Source organism: Poeciliopsis prolifica, unplaced genomic scaffold (genome assembly GCF_027474105.1).
Source record: "Poeciliopsis prolifica strain line A6 unplaced genomic scaffold, Auburn_PproV2 SCAFFOLD013, whole genome shotgun sequence".
NCBI classification, from domain to species: domain Eukaryota; kingdom Metazoa; phylum Chordata; class Actinopteri; order Cyprinodontiformes; family Poeciliidae; genus Poeciliopsis; species Poeciliopsis prolifica.
This window is the reverse complement of record NW_026562388.1, coordinates 7859523-7872808: the sequence shown is the minus strand read 5'-3', so window position 1 is coordinate 7872808 and position 13286 is coordinate 7859523. Positions and strand designations below refer to the sequence as shown.

At 37.0% G+C, this 13286-nt stretch overlaps 3 protein-coding genes across 4 annotated transcripts; 2 read left to right on the top strand and 1 right to left on the bottom strand.

The window, feature by feature from the left end:
• The first annotated feature begins 892 nt into the window (after positions 1–892).
• Positions 893–4225, top strand: mgst3b (microsomal glutathione S-transferase 3b). The gene is made up of 5 exons (XM_055038450.1): positions 893–975; positions 2390–2547; positions 2646–2768; positions 2971–3043; positions 3393–4225. The coding sequence occupies exons 2-5, from the start codon at positions 2422–2424 to the stop codon at positions 3491–3493; spliced, it is 423 nt and encodes a 140-aa protein (XP_054894425.1). The 5' UTR covers positions 893–975; positions 2390–2421; the 3' UTR covers positions 3494–4225.
• Positions 4226–4518: 293 nt separating this feature from the next.
• On the top strand, positions 4519–7927 carry tmem50a (transmembrane protein 50A). Its single transcript, XM_055038921.1, has 7 exons — positions 4519–4631; positions 5090–5195; positions 5382–5494; positions 5989–6056; positions 6883–6975; positions 7109–7169; positions 7254–7927. Exons 2-7 carry the CDS (start codon positions 5094–5096, stop codon positions 7297–7299), a joined length of 483 nt encoding a protein of 160 aa, XP_054894896.1. The 5' UTR covers positions 4519–4631; positions 5090–5093; the 3' UTR covers positions 7300–7927.
• rhd (Rh blood group, D antigen) lies at positions 7785–12184 on the bottom strand. Of its 2 annotated transcripts, none has more exons than XM_055038919.1 (10): positions 11986–12184; positions 11532–11718; positions 10890–11040; positions 10629–10776; positions 10278–10444; positions 9986–10123; positions 9780–9907; positions 9627–9706; positions 8208–8281; positions 7785–8116 (listed from the first exon to the last, which is right to left on the bottom strand). In XM_055038919.1, the coding sequence occupies exons 1-10, from the start codon at positions 12134–12136 to the stop codon at positions 8090–8092; spliced, it is 1251 nt and encodes a 416-aa protein (XP_054894894.1). In that variant the 5' UTR covers positions 12137–12184; the 3' UTR covers positions 7785–8089. The 2 variants fall into 2 exon arrangements, with proteins under 2 accessions (XP_054894894.1, XP_054894895.1); XM_055038920.1 differs by having other exon boundaries at positions 9627–9649.
• Between the last annotated feature and the right edge of the window lie 1102 nt (positions 12185–13286).

Below are 13286 nucleotides of genomic sequence, written 5' to 3'. Positions count from 1 at the left end.
AGTATGTAGTCAATTGTGTAATAACCGTATGTTATTACACAAATAACCTGTATTACTTGAATTATGTGTTAACTAATAAATTTTCTAGCAATCATTTTTACTTATTTAGGATTACACCAAAAGTTACACCACATTGTTAAACGTTTTTAACTGCTAAATCTCTATGCTAAATTCAGCTCACTTTGAAAGCTATACTAAACTCGTTTTATAAAAGATTTATTCGGTTTGCAGTTAAGTATTAGTCATGGGAAAAGTAAATATAATTTGCTTGCTAAAATTGTGTTGCATCTTAAAATGTAGGTCAATGTAGAAAAGCTGTGAGAGTATCTGCAGTTCCAGAAGTATCGCTTTGTCAGCCCTTCAACACGGACCTTACATTGGAGAAAATGTAATTATTATCCTTTCCCCACAATCGCAGACGTTGCAGGCGATCTCGCGACATTTTATGTAACATCTCCTGATTTCCGTTGAGTAGATGTAGAAAAACAGGCATAGCCATGTCCTGTGTCGACGCCACATTGTGATGGTCATTTTTAGAAAAACGTGTACTAGAGATAAAAAGGGTTTGGGTAATATTGTACGACTTCGAAGTTTGATGTAATTATACGTGTTTTATGTATTAGAAATCTATACATTTCTATTAAAAATACAACGTGGGAAATGTGATATGTGGGATTTATATTTTTTATTTTTTTGTTACCTTATTGATTCATTATTAATGATAAATTGGAAAACAAGTTCATAGCTAACAAGTTGTGAGACTGAATTCCTGCTGAGAATAGCTTAAAAAAATCGGCTTGGAAATGTAATAAAAATGTAATATCTTTGTCGTATTTCTGGAAACATGACAGAGCGAGGGCTCTTAGGAATAAACTATCTTTCACGTGTTGTTCTCCAGTAACCCTGGCAACAAGAGGGCCGTTTCGGAGAAAGTAAATGGGCCAGGGACACTCGGAATGCATTTCTTTGGACTTTGTAAGTATTTATGTGTGGGAGATACTTTTTTTTTTTTTTTTTTTTTTTTAAATCTGTTGCTGTGTTTTTTCTTGGATAATAAAATGTAGAGCAGTCTATGTTATCTGAGTGTAGCAGTTAGTTGAATAAGAGTTTTCCATTCTGTCATATTTCAGTTAAAAAACAACATTTATAAAAGGTCTTTAGTTAAGAAAATCAAGACTTGCGTTGTGACCTTTTATTAGCTGTTCAATGACAGTCATGTGTTGAGGATAGATTTGATTCACTGAAGTTATATTGATATTAAAATGAAAAAAAATATATATATATGGGCGAGAAGGGAATTTTTATATATATATATATATATATATATATATATAAATTCCCTTCTATATATATATATATATATATATATATATATATATATATATATATATATATATATATATATATATATATATATAAAAATTCCCTTCTCACCCACCGCGGGTGGTTCTTATCCTTAGAGCTTGGGTCCTCTACCAGAGGCCTGGGAGCTTGAGGGTTCTGCGCAGTATCTTGGCTGTGCCAAAACTGCAAATTTCTGGACTGAGATGTCTGATGTTGTTCCTGGGATCTGTTGTAGCCACTGCTCCAGTTTGGGGGTTACTTCCCCGAGGGCCCCGATGACCACAGGCACCACTGTGGTCTTTATATATATATATATATATATATATATATATATATATATATATATATATATATATATATATATATATATATATATATATATATATATATAATAGCTCATAATATTTATAAAACTGCAGTATATGCAGTTTTTGTTGTATAATATTTAGAGCAGTTACATTCAGAAAAACACATATAAAATACGTAAAATTGTGATCTTCACCTTTTAATTTATTATTGTTGACAAAACAAAATAGCTGAATCAAATGAACTAAATGGCGATTAATTATTTGAAGTAAGAATGAATTAAAAGCATAACTTATGAACATTTTCTGAGTTATATGACCCGTATTTCTTATGACTATATGCACTGATCAGTTTGGGTTCGTCAGAATTACGCAGAAAGATTCAAAATATGTGGGTGATTGTTTTGTCATGTTATTTTGGGTGGTTTGAATTGATATCTGTATTGATGTTTTTACGTTGAGTTTGCAATGCTGTTGCATAGTGACTGGGTATGTGTATTTGTCTCTATATAGATACAGATCTATTTTTCTACGGGTATGATACAGATACGGCCGTTCTTAGTGTTTTATTTTTCAAATATCAGTTATGGTCTTCAAGGACCTGGCTGCCACTCACAAAATGGCGGACCGCGTGGTTTCGACAGCGCAACGAGCCCGGTGCAGCTTCTGCTATTCTTTGTCTACAGCTGTTAGTTAACCACCGGGTGAACACTCGCTAACTCCTCATTCTGCGTCCCCAGAAACCTGCCCGCAGGCGATAAACTGCTCCAAGATGAAGGTGTTCGCTAAAGTGAATTCAAACTACGGATATGTGATACTAATTTACCTGTACAGCTGGATTATGCTGGGCTATTTGGCAGCAAAGGTTATCGGGGCCAGGAAGAAATACAGAGTGAAGGTACCTCGATTGAGACCGAGAAGTTTTGAGAAGTCTCTGAAGTCTTTTATGATCTTGTTCGAAAACATTTTTAATGCAGCTGCTTGTTTATTTTACAGTATCCCACAATGTACAGCGACAATGAGCACATGTTCAACTGCATCCAGAGAGCCCACCAGAACACATTGGAGTTGTACCCACAGTGGCTCGTTTTCCAAACAATCACAGCCCTTATGTACCCGGTATTTATTATCATTTTATATTCATTTAACCGTTATTTGTTCGTGTGTTTATTTCCTTGCACATAGAGCAGAGGCAGCCATCATGTAGTCTTTGACCCCAGTTCACATGGTGTCACAGTGATGGGCGTGTTTTCTCCAGATGTCATGAACTCATTTCTTTATTTATTGTATTTACATTACTTTTGTGGACTCTGATTTCTAGTTAACTGCAACAGTGCTGGGTGCCATTTGGGTGACCAGTAGGTTCTTCTATGCCTGGGGGTACTACAGTGGAGGTAAGACCCCCACTTTGGATACGCTGTGTACACGGATTTCAACTGAGAGTACTTCAAGTCCCCTTCCTACAACATCGCTCAAATATAATCCCCAAATACCCCTGCCTTTTTCATTTTATGAGAAGAGGGTGTCGCCCGGGCTTAATGCCTTGCAAAATGTGTTGCTCCTCACCTAGATTTGTTTAATTATTTACAATTATTTACAAGATGCCATCTAGGCAAAAGGTCATTCATGGAAAAAAAAAATCAGAACATCTGCTAAAGATATGTGAATCTACAGCACTTAATACAAATACTTTTTAGTTTGTCTTATTGTACTACAATGTTTTGTTTATTTCTTTCTTCCCAGATCCAGAGAAGAGGATGAGTGGTGCCTTTGGCTACATTGGATACTTTGGAGTGGTCCTTATGTCCTTACACATTTCTTTGCAATTGATTGACCTCGTTTAAGATGGGTTTCAACCCATCTAGTTAAAGAGTTCTAATGGCTCATTGCTGGGAAACATCAAAAATAAACTCTCCATACTCAAGTGCTAGCTTCAGCATATATTTTATAGGTTTGTAATTTCACATTAAGGTTTGCTTATATTGTTTAATTAAAAATATTACTTCATGTAGCCAAGGATTATCAGAAAAAGAAAGAGATTACTGAATTTTAGTCTCACAGATTATTAGTGGCGAAAGGGCCAAGCAGTGGGGGTTGATGCCTCCATGTGACTCACACATGATGCTTAAGTCACAAATCTTGCTCTGAGGACACAACTCTTATTAAATATGGAAGAAAATGTTATGTTGATTTCCTCAAGATTGTTTTATACGGCACGAATATGATTTTTCTTTTTACAATAAAAGGCTTTTATCTCAGTCATTCAAATAATGATTCAAAGAGAATAAAGATAAATGTTTTTTGTTCTACTGTTCCTAAACATTTAAATTAGTTAAACATTTAGATTTAGATTAATTTTAAGCCTTTGCTCTGAAGCCTACAAGTTTGCACTTTCGTTATGCTTTTTCATTTTCTTATCCAGGGAGTGACTATTATTTTAGGCAAGACAAGTTGATTTGTACAACACATTTCACCAACAAGGCAATTCAAAGTGTTTTACATGATGAAACGATTAAACAAAAACACAATGTATTACAGTGGCACAATAAAGGAAAGAAATAAAGTTTTAAATTCAATCATGGTTTTTGTCACTTTATTATTTTGATGGTTTACAGTAAAGTTGGTGTAAACGTAGCTTTTTTGTCTATGACAAAAAATATAAATTTGTCTTAGGATATTTATGACACAAAACATTTATTTAAAGGAAAAACACTTGTCCAAAGAAAATATAATATAATGTGCTACAATTTAACGTTTTTTCTTTAATTTGAACGTTAAGTTTTTTTTTGTTTTTTTTTTTTGCAAATTTGTATTTTACGTTTATTGCGATAGAAAAGTCAAATTTTCTGCAGGGTACTTGAAGGCAACAGAATGAACAAAGCTTGGGTGTGGATGTACTGCGCATGTGCCTGAGAGAGCTTCTTTTCGGAAGCCAAGTCGGGTTAAACCAAAGGCTTGACATCAAAAACCGAACATAAAAAGGTAAATTATCTTTGAAACTCACTTTAAACATTACTTGAAACTCGCTTACGCATGTTTCCGTCAGTGGTTATCGTTGTCGGTCCTAATTATGACACTATTTTTCGTAACTTTATAACAAGAAACCTTCAAGGAAATGTTTGCTAGCGTTAATGCGACGGACAAAAGAGACATTAGAAACAGAGGTTTGTTCTTTGAAAATACTATCATTTTCTGCTGTGTAAAATCGCACTCATTCACCGTGTAGTTGTCTGATCGGTGTTAGAAACCTGCTGGTTTAGACTATGAATCTTGAGTACAGTACTATTGTACGAACTGGCTTTAGCATCGTATTTACTGCACAGCGGCTGCGCAGTAAAGTGTTTTCTCTCCCACAATCTTTTTTGCTTCGTTTCTTTCTTTTGTTTAAACAATGTAATGTATCCTTGTGGATTATTTTGTGTTATTTTTTTTCCCCCCAGAATCATGTCAGGATTTTTGGACGGAATCCGTTGCGGAGACTGCGAGTGCAATGTGGACTGGGGGGAGAGAAGAAATACCATCGCATCCATAGCTGCTGGAGTTCTGGTATTTGCTATGATTTCTTTTGTCCAAATCGTATGTGCTGTGGCAAGGGCGATGTGAGCTCCTGTGTTTGTTTTAATGTTCTAAGCGCTGATCTAAGTGTGGGTGTAATGAGGAAGAGGAAGATTTCTTAGTGATCTCATGTCAGCAATCAACCGTCGAGGGTGATTGTGCATCTTGTTTGTGCAGTTTTTCACAGGATGGTGGATCATCATTGATGCTGCTGTGAAATATCCCACCGAGACAGAATTTCATCATGCCTATCATACGTGTGGAGTCATAGCCACGGTGGCCTTTCTCATGTAAGTGGAATTTCTCAAAGCAATCTCTCAAAGTTTCATTGTTTTGTGTTTTGGATGCTTGAATCTCCATTTTTTTTAGGCACTTTCTTATTCCCCATTGTCATGGATGAGTGGTAGCTTTAATCGCATGAGTTAATTTAGGAGTTTGTCATGTGATTAGTATGTTTTTTGTGTATACCTCAGCCTCTTTCTCTAGTTAGGGTACCTAGTGTTTAGTTGCAAATTGGCTACAACCATGAATGAAAAAGACCTTTGCTGTTTGTCATGAACAGTGTAGATGTGTTATCGCTCACCGCTTTGACCAACATTTCTGAAAACTTGATCAAGTGATAAATTAAATCCCAGGGCAACTTTCTATGAGGCCGAAACATCCAAAAATGAGATTCATTGACATCAGATCTTTTGGGTTGGGTTTGAAATCTTCATGTTTACGTATTTTTGAAGACGGCTGAGATTGTTGACTTTTACTCTCTTGTTCTATTTACCTTGTGTAGGATAAATGCTGTTTCCAATGGCCAAGTGAGGGGAGACAGCTACAGCGAGGGATGCCTTGGACAGACAGGTTAGTACATGGATGAGTCTTTTTTTTTTTTTTCTGTAACTCAAGTCTTGTCTTGTTTTCATGTGTTTTGCTTATCACCCACTTTTAGTGTAAATGTGAGTGGAAAACAACTTTGAATAAACTATTAGTAGGAATTCTTGTGTGAATTTGAAAATATGTTCAGTAAATTTAATCTACTGCACTTTTTAAATCAAATTTCTAGTAGAATTCTACATTTTTGCCGCCTTTCTAGTGTGGGAACGACCAGCCTTTATTACAATCGTTAAACGATTTCGTATATCTATACAGCTCTAACACTGGATGTTGACTTAAGGCCTTTACTAAAATGAACATCCATCTTGTACACAGAAATGCATACTTGACTCCATTCAGTCCAATCACATTGGCAGCTTTAAACTTGATTGTATGTGTTCACATTCAGTTGTAGTCAGAAATGAGCACGTTAAATATTTTCCTTTCATCTGAAGGTGACACTAGATCTTCTTACAAGCCCTGATGAGATATTTTTGAGTTTAGATGACTGATCAAACCACTACTGTTTAGAAATGACTCCAGATCACTTTCCCAGTAGTAACTCTACAATGGTACTATTGAGGTCTGCACTGTTCCTTGAGCCTGTTTGGAAGAGGGAAACCTCAAGATTGAATTAAAACATTGCCTTTCAAAGTCATTCCATTAGTGATGAAGAACAACTCTGATTAGCCATTAAAAGCCCCAAACCAATCACTTTAATGTCCCTGAACTTCTCCTTGCTACTTTAGGCTAATTATAAAGTGCTGTGCCATGTTGCCCTCAGTAATCCACCCGCCCTTATCTCTCTTTGCAGGTGCTCGAGTTTGGCTCTTCATTGGCTTCATGCTGGCTTTCGGCTCCCTCATTGCCTCCATGTGGATTCTCTTCGGAGGATTCGTAGTGCCTCGTAAGTGGGATTTGTGATATTGGCATATATTGCAGCAGTTAGTGGTGAGGTCTTAGTAAAAGTTAAAGACTTTTCCATTAATTGTACTTCACAAAGTATCACGGTTTGATCTTGATATAATTGTTTTTTGCAGAGAAGTCTGCTGTGTATCCTGGTATCGCCATTTTTTTCCAAAATGCATTCATTTTCTTCGGGTAAGTTTGTCATTATTTGTCTTTTATTCAATTCAGTTAGCAAAATGAAACATGATGCTCATCTTTTTACTTTCTCTAATTTAGAGGTTTGGTCTTCAAGTTTGGGCGCACAGAGGATCTCTGGCAGTAAAACACTGACTGTCGATGGTTAAACACTCTATGTTGTATGAGACAATATTCTTTAGCTGTCATTCATTTAAATATAAACCTTTTTTAGCTTTTTCATTAAAATGTGTAATTTATGTTCTTTGTTGCATTGTAGCTAAATCATAACTAAGCACAAATTGTCAGATTTCTGTGAAGTTTAAGGACTTTCAAAGGTGGCACATCTTTAAATGTGTGTTTGCACTCAGTCTGTATCCATGTTTTTATTATGGTTTACAAGTTATGTATACCAAAATGTATATAGCAGAGTTTTACTGCAACATTCCCTTGGGTTGGCTCACTTCTTTAACACATCATCCTATTAATTTGAACTGTTCGTGTGGAAATTTGAAATGGGTGCCATTTGCAGGTAATATTTTAGAATGATTTGAATTATTACTGAATGTATTCATAAGGGGTTTGAAAAATGTTTTCAGCTTTAACGGGTTGTCTGCTCTATATTAAGTCAGATTAAATGTTGAATTTTACTATTTCACAATAGAGGGTTTCGGAACTGTAAGGTGGTGTTGCTTTAACCGAGTTTTGTTTGTGCCTGTAAATCATTGAGTCAGTTTCCAATAACAGCATCATTAAAGACACTGGGCTGTAAATGAGTTTGGCTTTTGTCTTTTCATCATCCAGCCTTTCCTTGTTTTATTTCTCTGACAAATGCATCTAATTTCTACTCTTAAGAAAAACAAAATTATGTTCAATAGAAAAGATTAATGTTGAAAAGCCATATCCAAGATGAGAGCTGATCATTTTTTTCCTTCATCTTACTTCTGTACAACGAGGTTGGGAAACTGCAAAACACAAAACATCAAGTTCACAGAACATTAATGTGATTTTCTGTAATTTTATAATTTTTTTTCTTTGAGATTCATGTGTGAATACCTCCCAGAAAGCCTGATCATCAAAGCATTTTTTGTTTTGTTGGGGTCTCCAAAACGTCCACTTGACAAGAAAGGCTGTAAGACAAAGTATTTTGGTTAAAAATGCTGAAGCTTGATTTTAAGTTGGCATTTGTCTTACAATGGTTTTTTTCAGTGTTGGTCAGGGTCATGTCAAATTAAAATGTCATTCAAAATTAATTTATACCAAGACATTCAACTAATATGCATATTAATTCTACATTATTTGAATATTAACATGTAAACAAACTATATAGTCTACAGATAATGAAAAGTCAGTTTCTCTGAAAACTACAGACCAAAAAAAAAAAAAGTATTTCTTTTTGGAAATGTGGCCATCAACTTCCCACACAACGTTTGACATGGTTGTCCATCAGTCAATGATGCTCTCCAGTGTAGGATGAGCCCCAAATAATTTTAGCAAGAGGGCTGCACCCAGACTTGATCGTGGAAAGCTGAGTGGTGGTAGAAATAGAACAAGATACAGCAGTCATGTAAGGGCTGTGAAGCAAAGTAAATTAAAGAGTTTCATGGAAGTTCAAAAGTTGTGGAGTCAGTGTTTCAAGAAACGCTTCACAGGCATATCCATGACCTGGGCAGCAGCTGTTGCTTTGCTTGTGTCAAGCCACTCGTAATCCAGAGCCATCATCAGTATTGTATTACTGTGGCTAAGGAGATAAAGCACCTGACTGTTGCTCAGTGGTCCAAAGTCCAGTTTTCAGATGAAAGTCAGATTGTCATTTCATTTGCAAATGAATCAAGAAGAGTGGAGAGGGACAGAATGAAGCTTCCTGAGGTCCAGTGTTAAATTTTTGCATTCGGTGATAATTTGGGGTGCCATGGCACCTACTGGTGTTTTGTTTATTTGTAATCAAGAATAAAGTAAAAGTCAGCACAGTACTTCACCAGGAGGTTTAGAGCATAACATTCTTCTCTCTCCTGATGAGGTTCATGGAAACATCGATTTCATTTTCCATCAGGAATTTGTCATCTGCTCACGCAGCTAAAAGCACCAGGTTCAGATTTAACTACTATATGATTGGTCTGCTATCAAAAAGAAACTAGAGACCAGCAAATGAGTTGAAGGACATTGATAAGCCACACTGGGCTTCTTGAACACCTCAGTAGAGTCGGATGCTGATGCCTCCGTGCCGTGCTGCACTCACGGTAAATGAAGCCTCAATCAAGTGTTAAATCCATATACTGCATGTTGCACGCACACTTCTGTACAAAACATAGAAACTTTTTTTTTAACTGAGATGTTGTAATGGCTAGAGAAACTACATTTTAGGTTTTCATTAGCTGTGAACCACATCACAAAATAGTATATGCCTACTATATAGGCATATAGTATATAACTATATAGTCATATACTATATAACTAACTTATGAACATACATACCTGTTATGATTCCCATGGACAAACTTAAAGAGACAGTAGTAAAGAGAGTGCAGATGTGAAACACAGCAAATCGGACAGCCCTAAAACGAAACAAAAAAACTTTGTGTTGTTTTTTATTTTTTTCTTGTCTTCGATTGCTGAGTGCATTCTTACACAGTGTGGTCATCACAGTGTTTAATCTGCAGGACCAGTTGTGCGAGCCACCCCAATAGACCAGGAAGTCCATGTGTGCTCAGAACAGCGCAGGTGTCATGGCACTCAAATGCAATCAGCAAGTGGGTCTAAAACAAAAAAAATTAGATGTTGAGCAGAGGTTTAAAGTGTAGATTTTAGAAAATAAAGTAAAGGTGGATAAAGACCTTAAGATATCTGTATCCTATGGTTGACAATATGGCAGCAGTGAATCCGAGTGCCATTGCTTCCCATGGCTGTTGAACGACCGATACAGAAACCCCAACAGCAGCGCCGCCAGCAAGGATGCATGATTGCATTTGGATCTGGTTGAGGAAATTATGCAAAAAATATCAAATATAGTGGCCAAGTAAATTATTTTCCCATATTCTGTACAAAAACAAGCTCAAGTCGTGAGTCCTGAAGCTTTACAGAAAGTGCAGAAAATAGTGTACGAGCATGCAAAAGATCCCGTCATACTGGGTTGAGTTTTCCCCTGGGACTGGAGAGCACAGCCAGAGCGGCTGCTGTCACAGCACTAACAGCCAGGGCCAGGTAGGTGCTGCACACCGCTTCCAGACGGGTTTGATCATCCACCACCAGTACGGAGTTAAAACTGGGCCAAAACATCCAGAGAAACACAGCACCTGGAGAGCAAAGACAACGCACTGTCCGAATGATCTTCAATACATTGATGCTGCACTTGGAATCAAAAATCAAAGGTTAATTGTTATGGATCCAATTAGACATTGGCTGTTGTGATGGAAGAGCTGTGACTTATTTGCCACAATGTGACATATTGAAATGTCTCAATACAAGTCTGTTACACACCCAACATTGAGAACAATCCTGATTTCTTGTCGAATTTCTCCTTCTCAAATCCCTGCTTTGAGCCATCTCTATACAGGATCCATGTCAACATGAGTCCAAAGAGGGCCCCGAAGACATGAAGCAGCATGATGCTGTTCGGAGGCCGGACCTGGAGCCAGAAAATAGCATTCATTTATGACGACTTTTATAATATAATCTTTTGTAAAGAATGTGTTCCACTGAAGATTCAATAGACTGGACATTTTCAGAACAGAATCTTACTTTCAGGAGCGTCTGGAGGAGCCATTCATTCAGGACAAATCCTGTCACTTCCAGGAGGGCAATCAGGGTGAGCTGGACTGGGTTCGTCTTTCCCAATACGGATCCGATTGAAATGAGTGCAGAAACAGCACACAGCTCTGCCTCTATAATGCTACACGAAAACATCAATGGTTGAAAGGTTAGAGTGGTGCAAATCTGAATACAAAGGTGCAATGTAAATAAGTTAGGATATTACTGAAACATGTTAATACGATATTGATTTCTACAGTTTTTTTTCCTTCCACTCAACCTTCCATTATTATGGTTAAATAAAGCACTCTGTGTACAGTCAACTTGTTTATCAATTCCCTTTTGGGCCCATTGTAGGCTATGTCGAAGGTAGCAGTGAGGCTCTACTGGGAAATATGAAGTCACCATGCTTGCGTAGGGCAACATGGCCTGGCAACATGTCAATATGTTAACATACATGTGTTAAAAAGGATTTTTTTTGGTATAGTAATTAGTTAATATTGTTTTCTAATGAAAGGAATTTTGGGCTTCATAAGTTGTAAGCCCTAATCTTGAAAAGTAACAAATATATTGTTGAAATATCATAGTTTGTATAATTAAATAACTAAAACAAATCCACTAACCATACTGTACCTGTTCAGATCAATTCTGATTATGTTGCTGTTGTACCAGGAGTCAATGCCGTTCAGTATGAGAGCCCATTGGGTGGCAATGATGGCAACAAGGAGGTTGAACCCAGAGCCACTGAACCCATACCGCACTGGGAAGGTGCACAGGAAGCCAAACCCAAGAATCACCATCACATTCACATCCTGGAACTCTGGAAGACGACAGAAACCCTGTGTCATTAAATCCAATAAATGCACTATAACTAGTAACTATGTAACAAAGACACTTTTCCATGCTGCCACCCATCAATCACATCTGCAAGATTGATCGAGTTGATTTTGCCTTTTAAGACAGGCAGAGTTTCTTAAAATCCTAGTCTTATGATACGTTATTTGATTCAATTGAAATAAAATTCAATTGGAACATTTGGAACCCAAGCCACCTTCATTCTTGCTCCCAAAGAAATAAATAAACTCACCGGGGTAAAAGTGGAGGAAGGATTTCGTGTCATGTCTGTTGGCGTCTTTGATTTCAAAGCAAAGTGCAGCTATGATGATGAATCCAGTTTGCAGAATAAGCAGTAAAGGAGCCAAACGGGAACGCAGACTAGGAGCGTATTGAGGAGCCATTTGGGGGATGATTGTTTTCTGCGTGGTTCTTTCCCTTCAGACTCATAATCGGTGGCCACGACGGTTTGAAACTGGGCGCAACCAGCACAGCTCTTTATCAGCTGCTGAACAGGAAGGCAGTCTGTATCTTTTTTTTTTTTAAATGGTGGAAAAAAATCTTCAGTGTATTTCAAATAAGAAAAAAAAATCAATTCTGAAAAAGAGCAATTTAATACAAACTGGTGCAATAACCATTTTACAAAAATAAAATGTTATGACTCTGTCAACCAGAATGAAGTTAACTAATATTTATTGTTATGCAAATAAGAGGGTTTCCCGTCAACTTTATCCATTCGATGTCAATCCGATAATTTTCCGTTTAAACAGGATCGATTTGAAACAGTTTTCCTCCAAACTCAGCGAACAGCGTGGGGCCAACACACACCTGGAGTCACACACAGGAAATTAACACCTGGCCACCACACCTTCCAGCTTCCAGCTTGCCTTTTATGGAGCCTCAGGCTGTAGAGAGTGCGACCCCTGGTGGTGCCACCTGTTACAAAAATACATTTGCTCTCTTTTTTACTTTCAATAAATGTTTCAGATTTAAAATAATACTCTTAGCAATTTTTTAAAATAAATGTGAACGACTTCTTTATGAGATGAAATACAATCACATTAATCGTTTTCAATAATTAAATCAACAGATCAAATAACTCATTGATTCATTGAGAAGAGTTAATTTAATTAAGCCTTTTCAAAATGGAAAATTCCCAACATGTTTTCTCACTTCTTTGTTCTCGCGTGGAATAAAATGACCTCGCTTTTCCGACACGTTGGTTATCCCTGTTCACACTTTTTAACCTTTCACAAAGCATGGAGGCATTCAGCGCCTTGGGCCCAGTCCCTCAACGACCCTCTCACAAAGGCACTGATATAAATAGCTCCAACTGTTGGAATGGGGGGTTTTGTAAGTCAAACAAAGAGAATTTTGTACCAAAAGACTGCATATTTTTTCCATAATAAACCCAAAAGCCTCCATAAAATATCCCGCCCCTTCCAGTATTTGGTTGGTTGATCAGCTATGCCTGATTTATTTTTAAAGATGTGATTGGCTGATTGGCTAGACTTTCTAAACCAGTTTTCATGGCTTGCCACCGTTGTTTGCGAC

Bases quoted from the DNA above. Each gene is read 5' to 3' on its own strand.
- mgst3b (XM_055038450.1), top strand. From the start codon at position 2,422: ATGAAGGTGTTCGCTAAAGTGAATTCAAACTACGGATATGTGATACTA. The intron at 2,769-2,970 runs GTATTTATTATC...TCTGATTTCTAG, and splicing joins TCACAGCCCTTATGTACCCG to TTAACTGCAACAGTGCTGGG. The intron at 3,044-3,392 runs GTAAGACCCCCA...CTTTCTTCCCAG, and splicing joins CTGGGGGTACTACAGTGGAG to ATCCAGAGAAGAGGATGAGT.
- tmem50a (XM_055038921.1), top strand. From the start codon at position 5,094: ATGTCAGGATTTTTGGACGGAATCCGTTGCGGAGACTGCGAGTGCAAT. The intron at 6,976-7,108 runs GTAAGTGGGATT...TGTTTTTTGCAG, and splicing joins CGGAGGATTCGTAGTGCCTC to AGAAGTCTGCTGTGTATCCT. The intron at 7,170-7,253 runs GTAAGTTTGTCA...TCTCTAATTTAG, and splicing joins AATGCATTCATTTTCTTCGG to AGGTTTGGTCTTCAAGTTTG.
- rhd (XM_055038919.1), bottom strand. From the start codon at position 12,136: ATGGCTCCTCAATACGCTCCTAGTCTGCGTTCCCGTTTGGCTCCTTTA. The intron at 10,445-10,628 runs GTGTGTAACAGA...TTTGCTCTCCAG, and splicing joins AGGATTGTTCTCAATGTTGG to GTGCTGTGTTTCTCTGGATG. The intron at 8,282-9,626 runs GTATGTATGTTC...TTTGTCTTACAG, and splicing joins GTCCATGGGAATCATAACAG to CCTTTCTTGTCAAGTGGACG.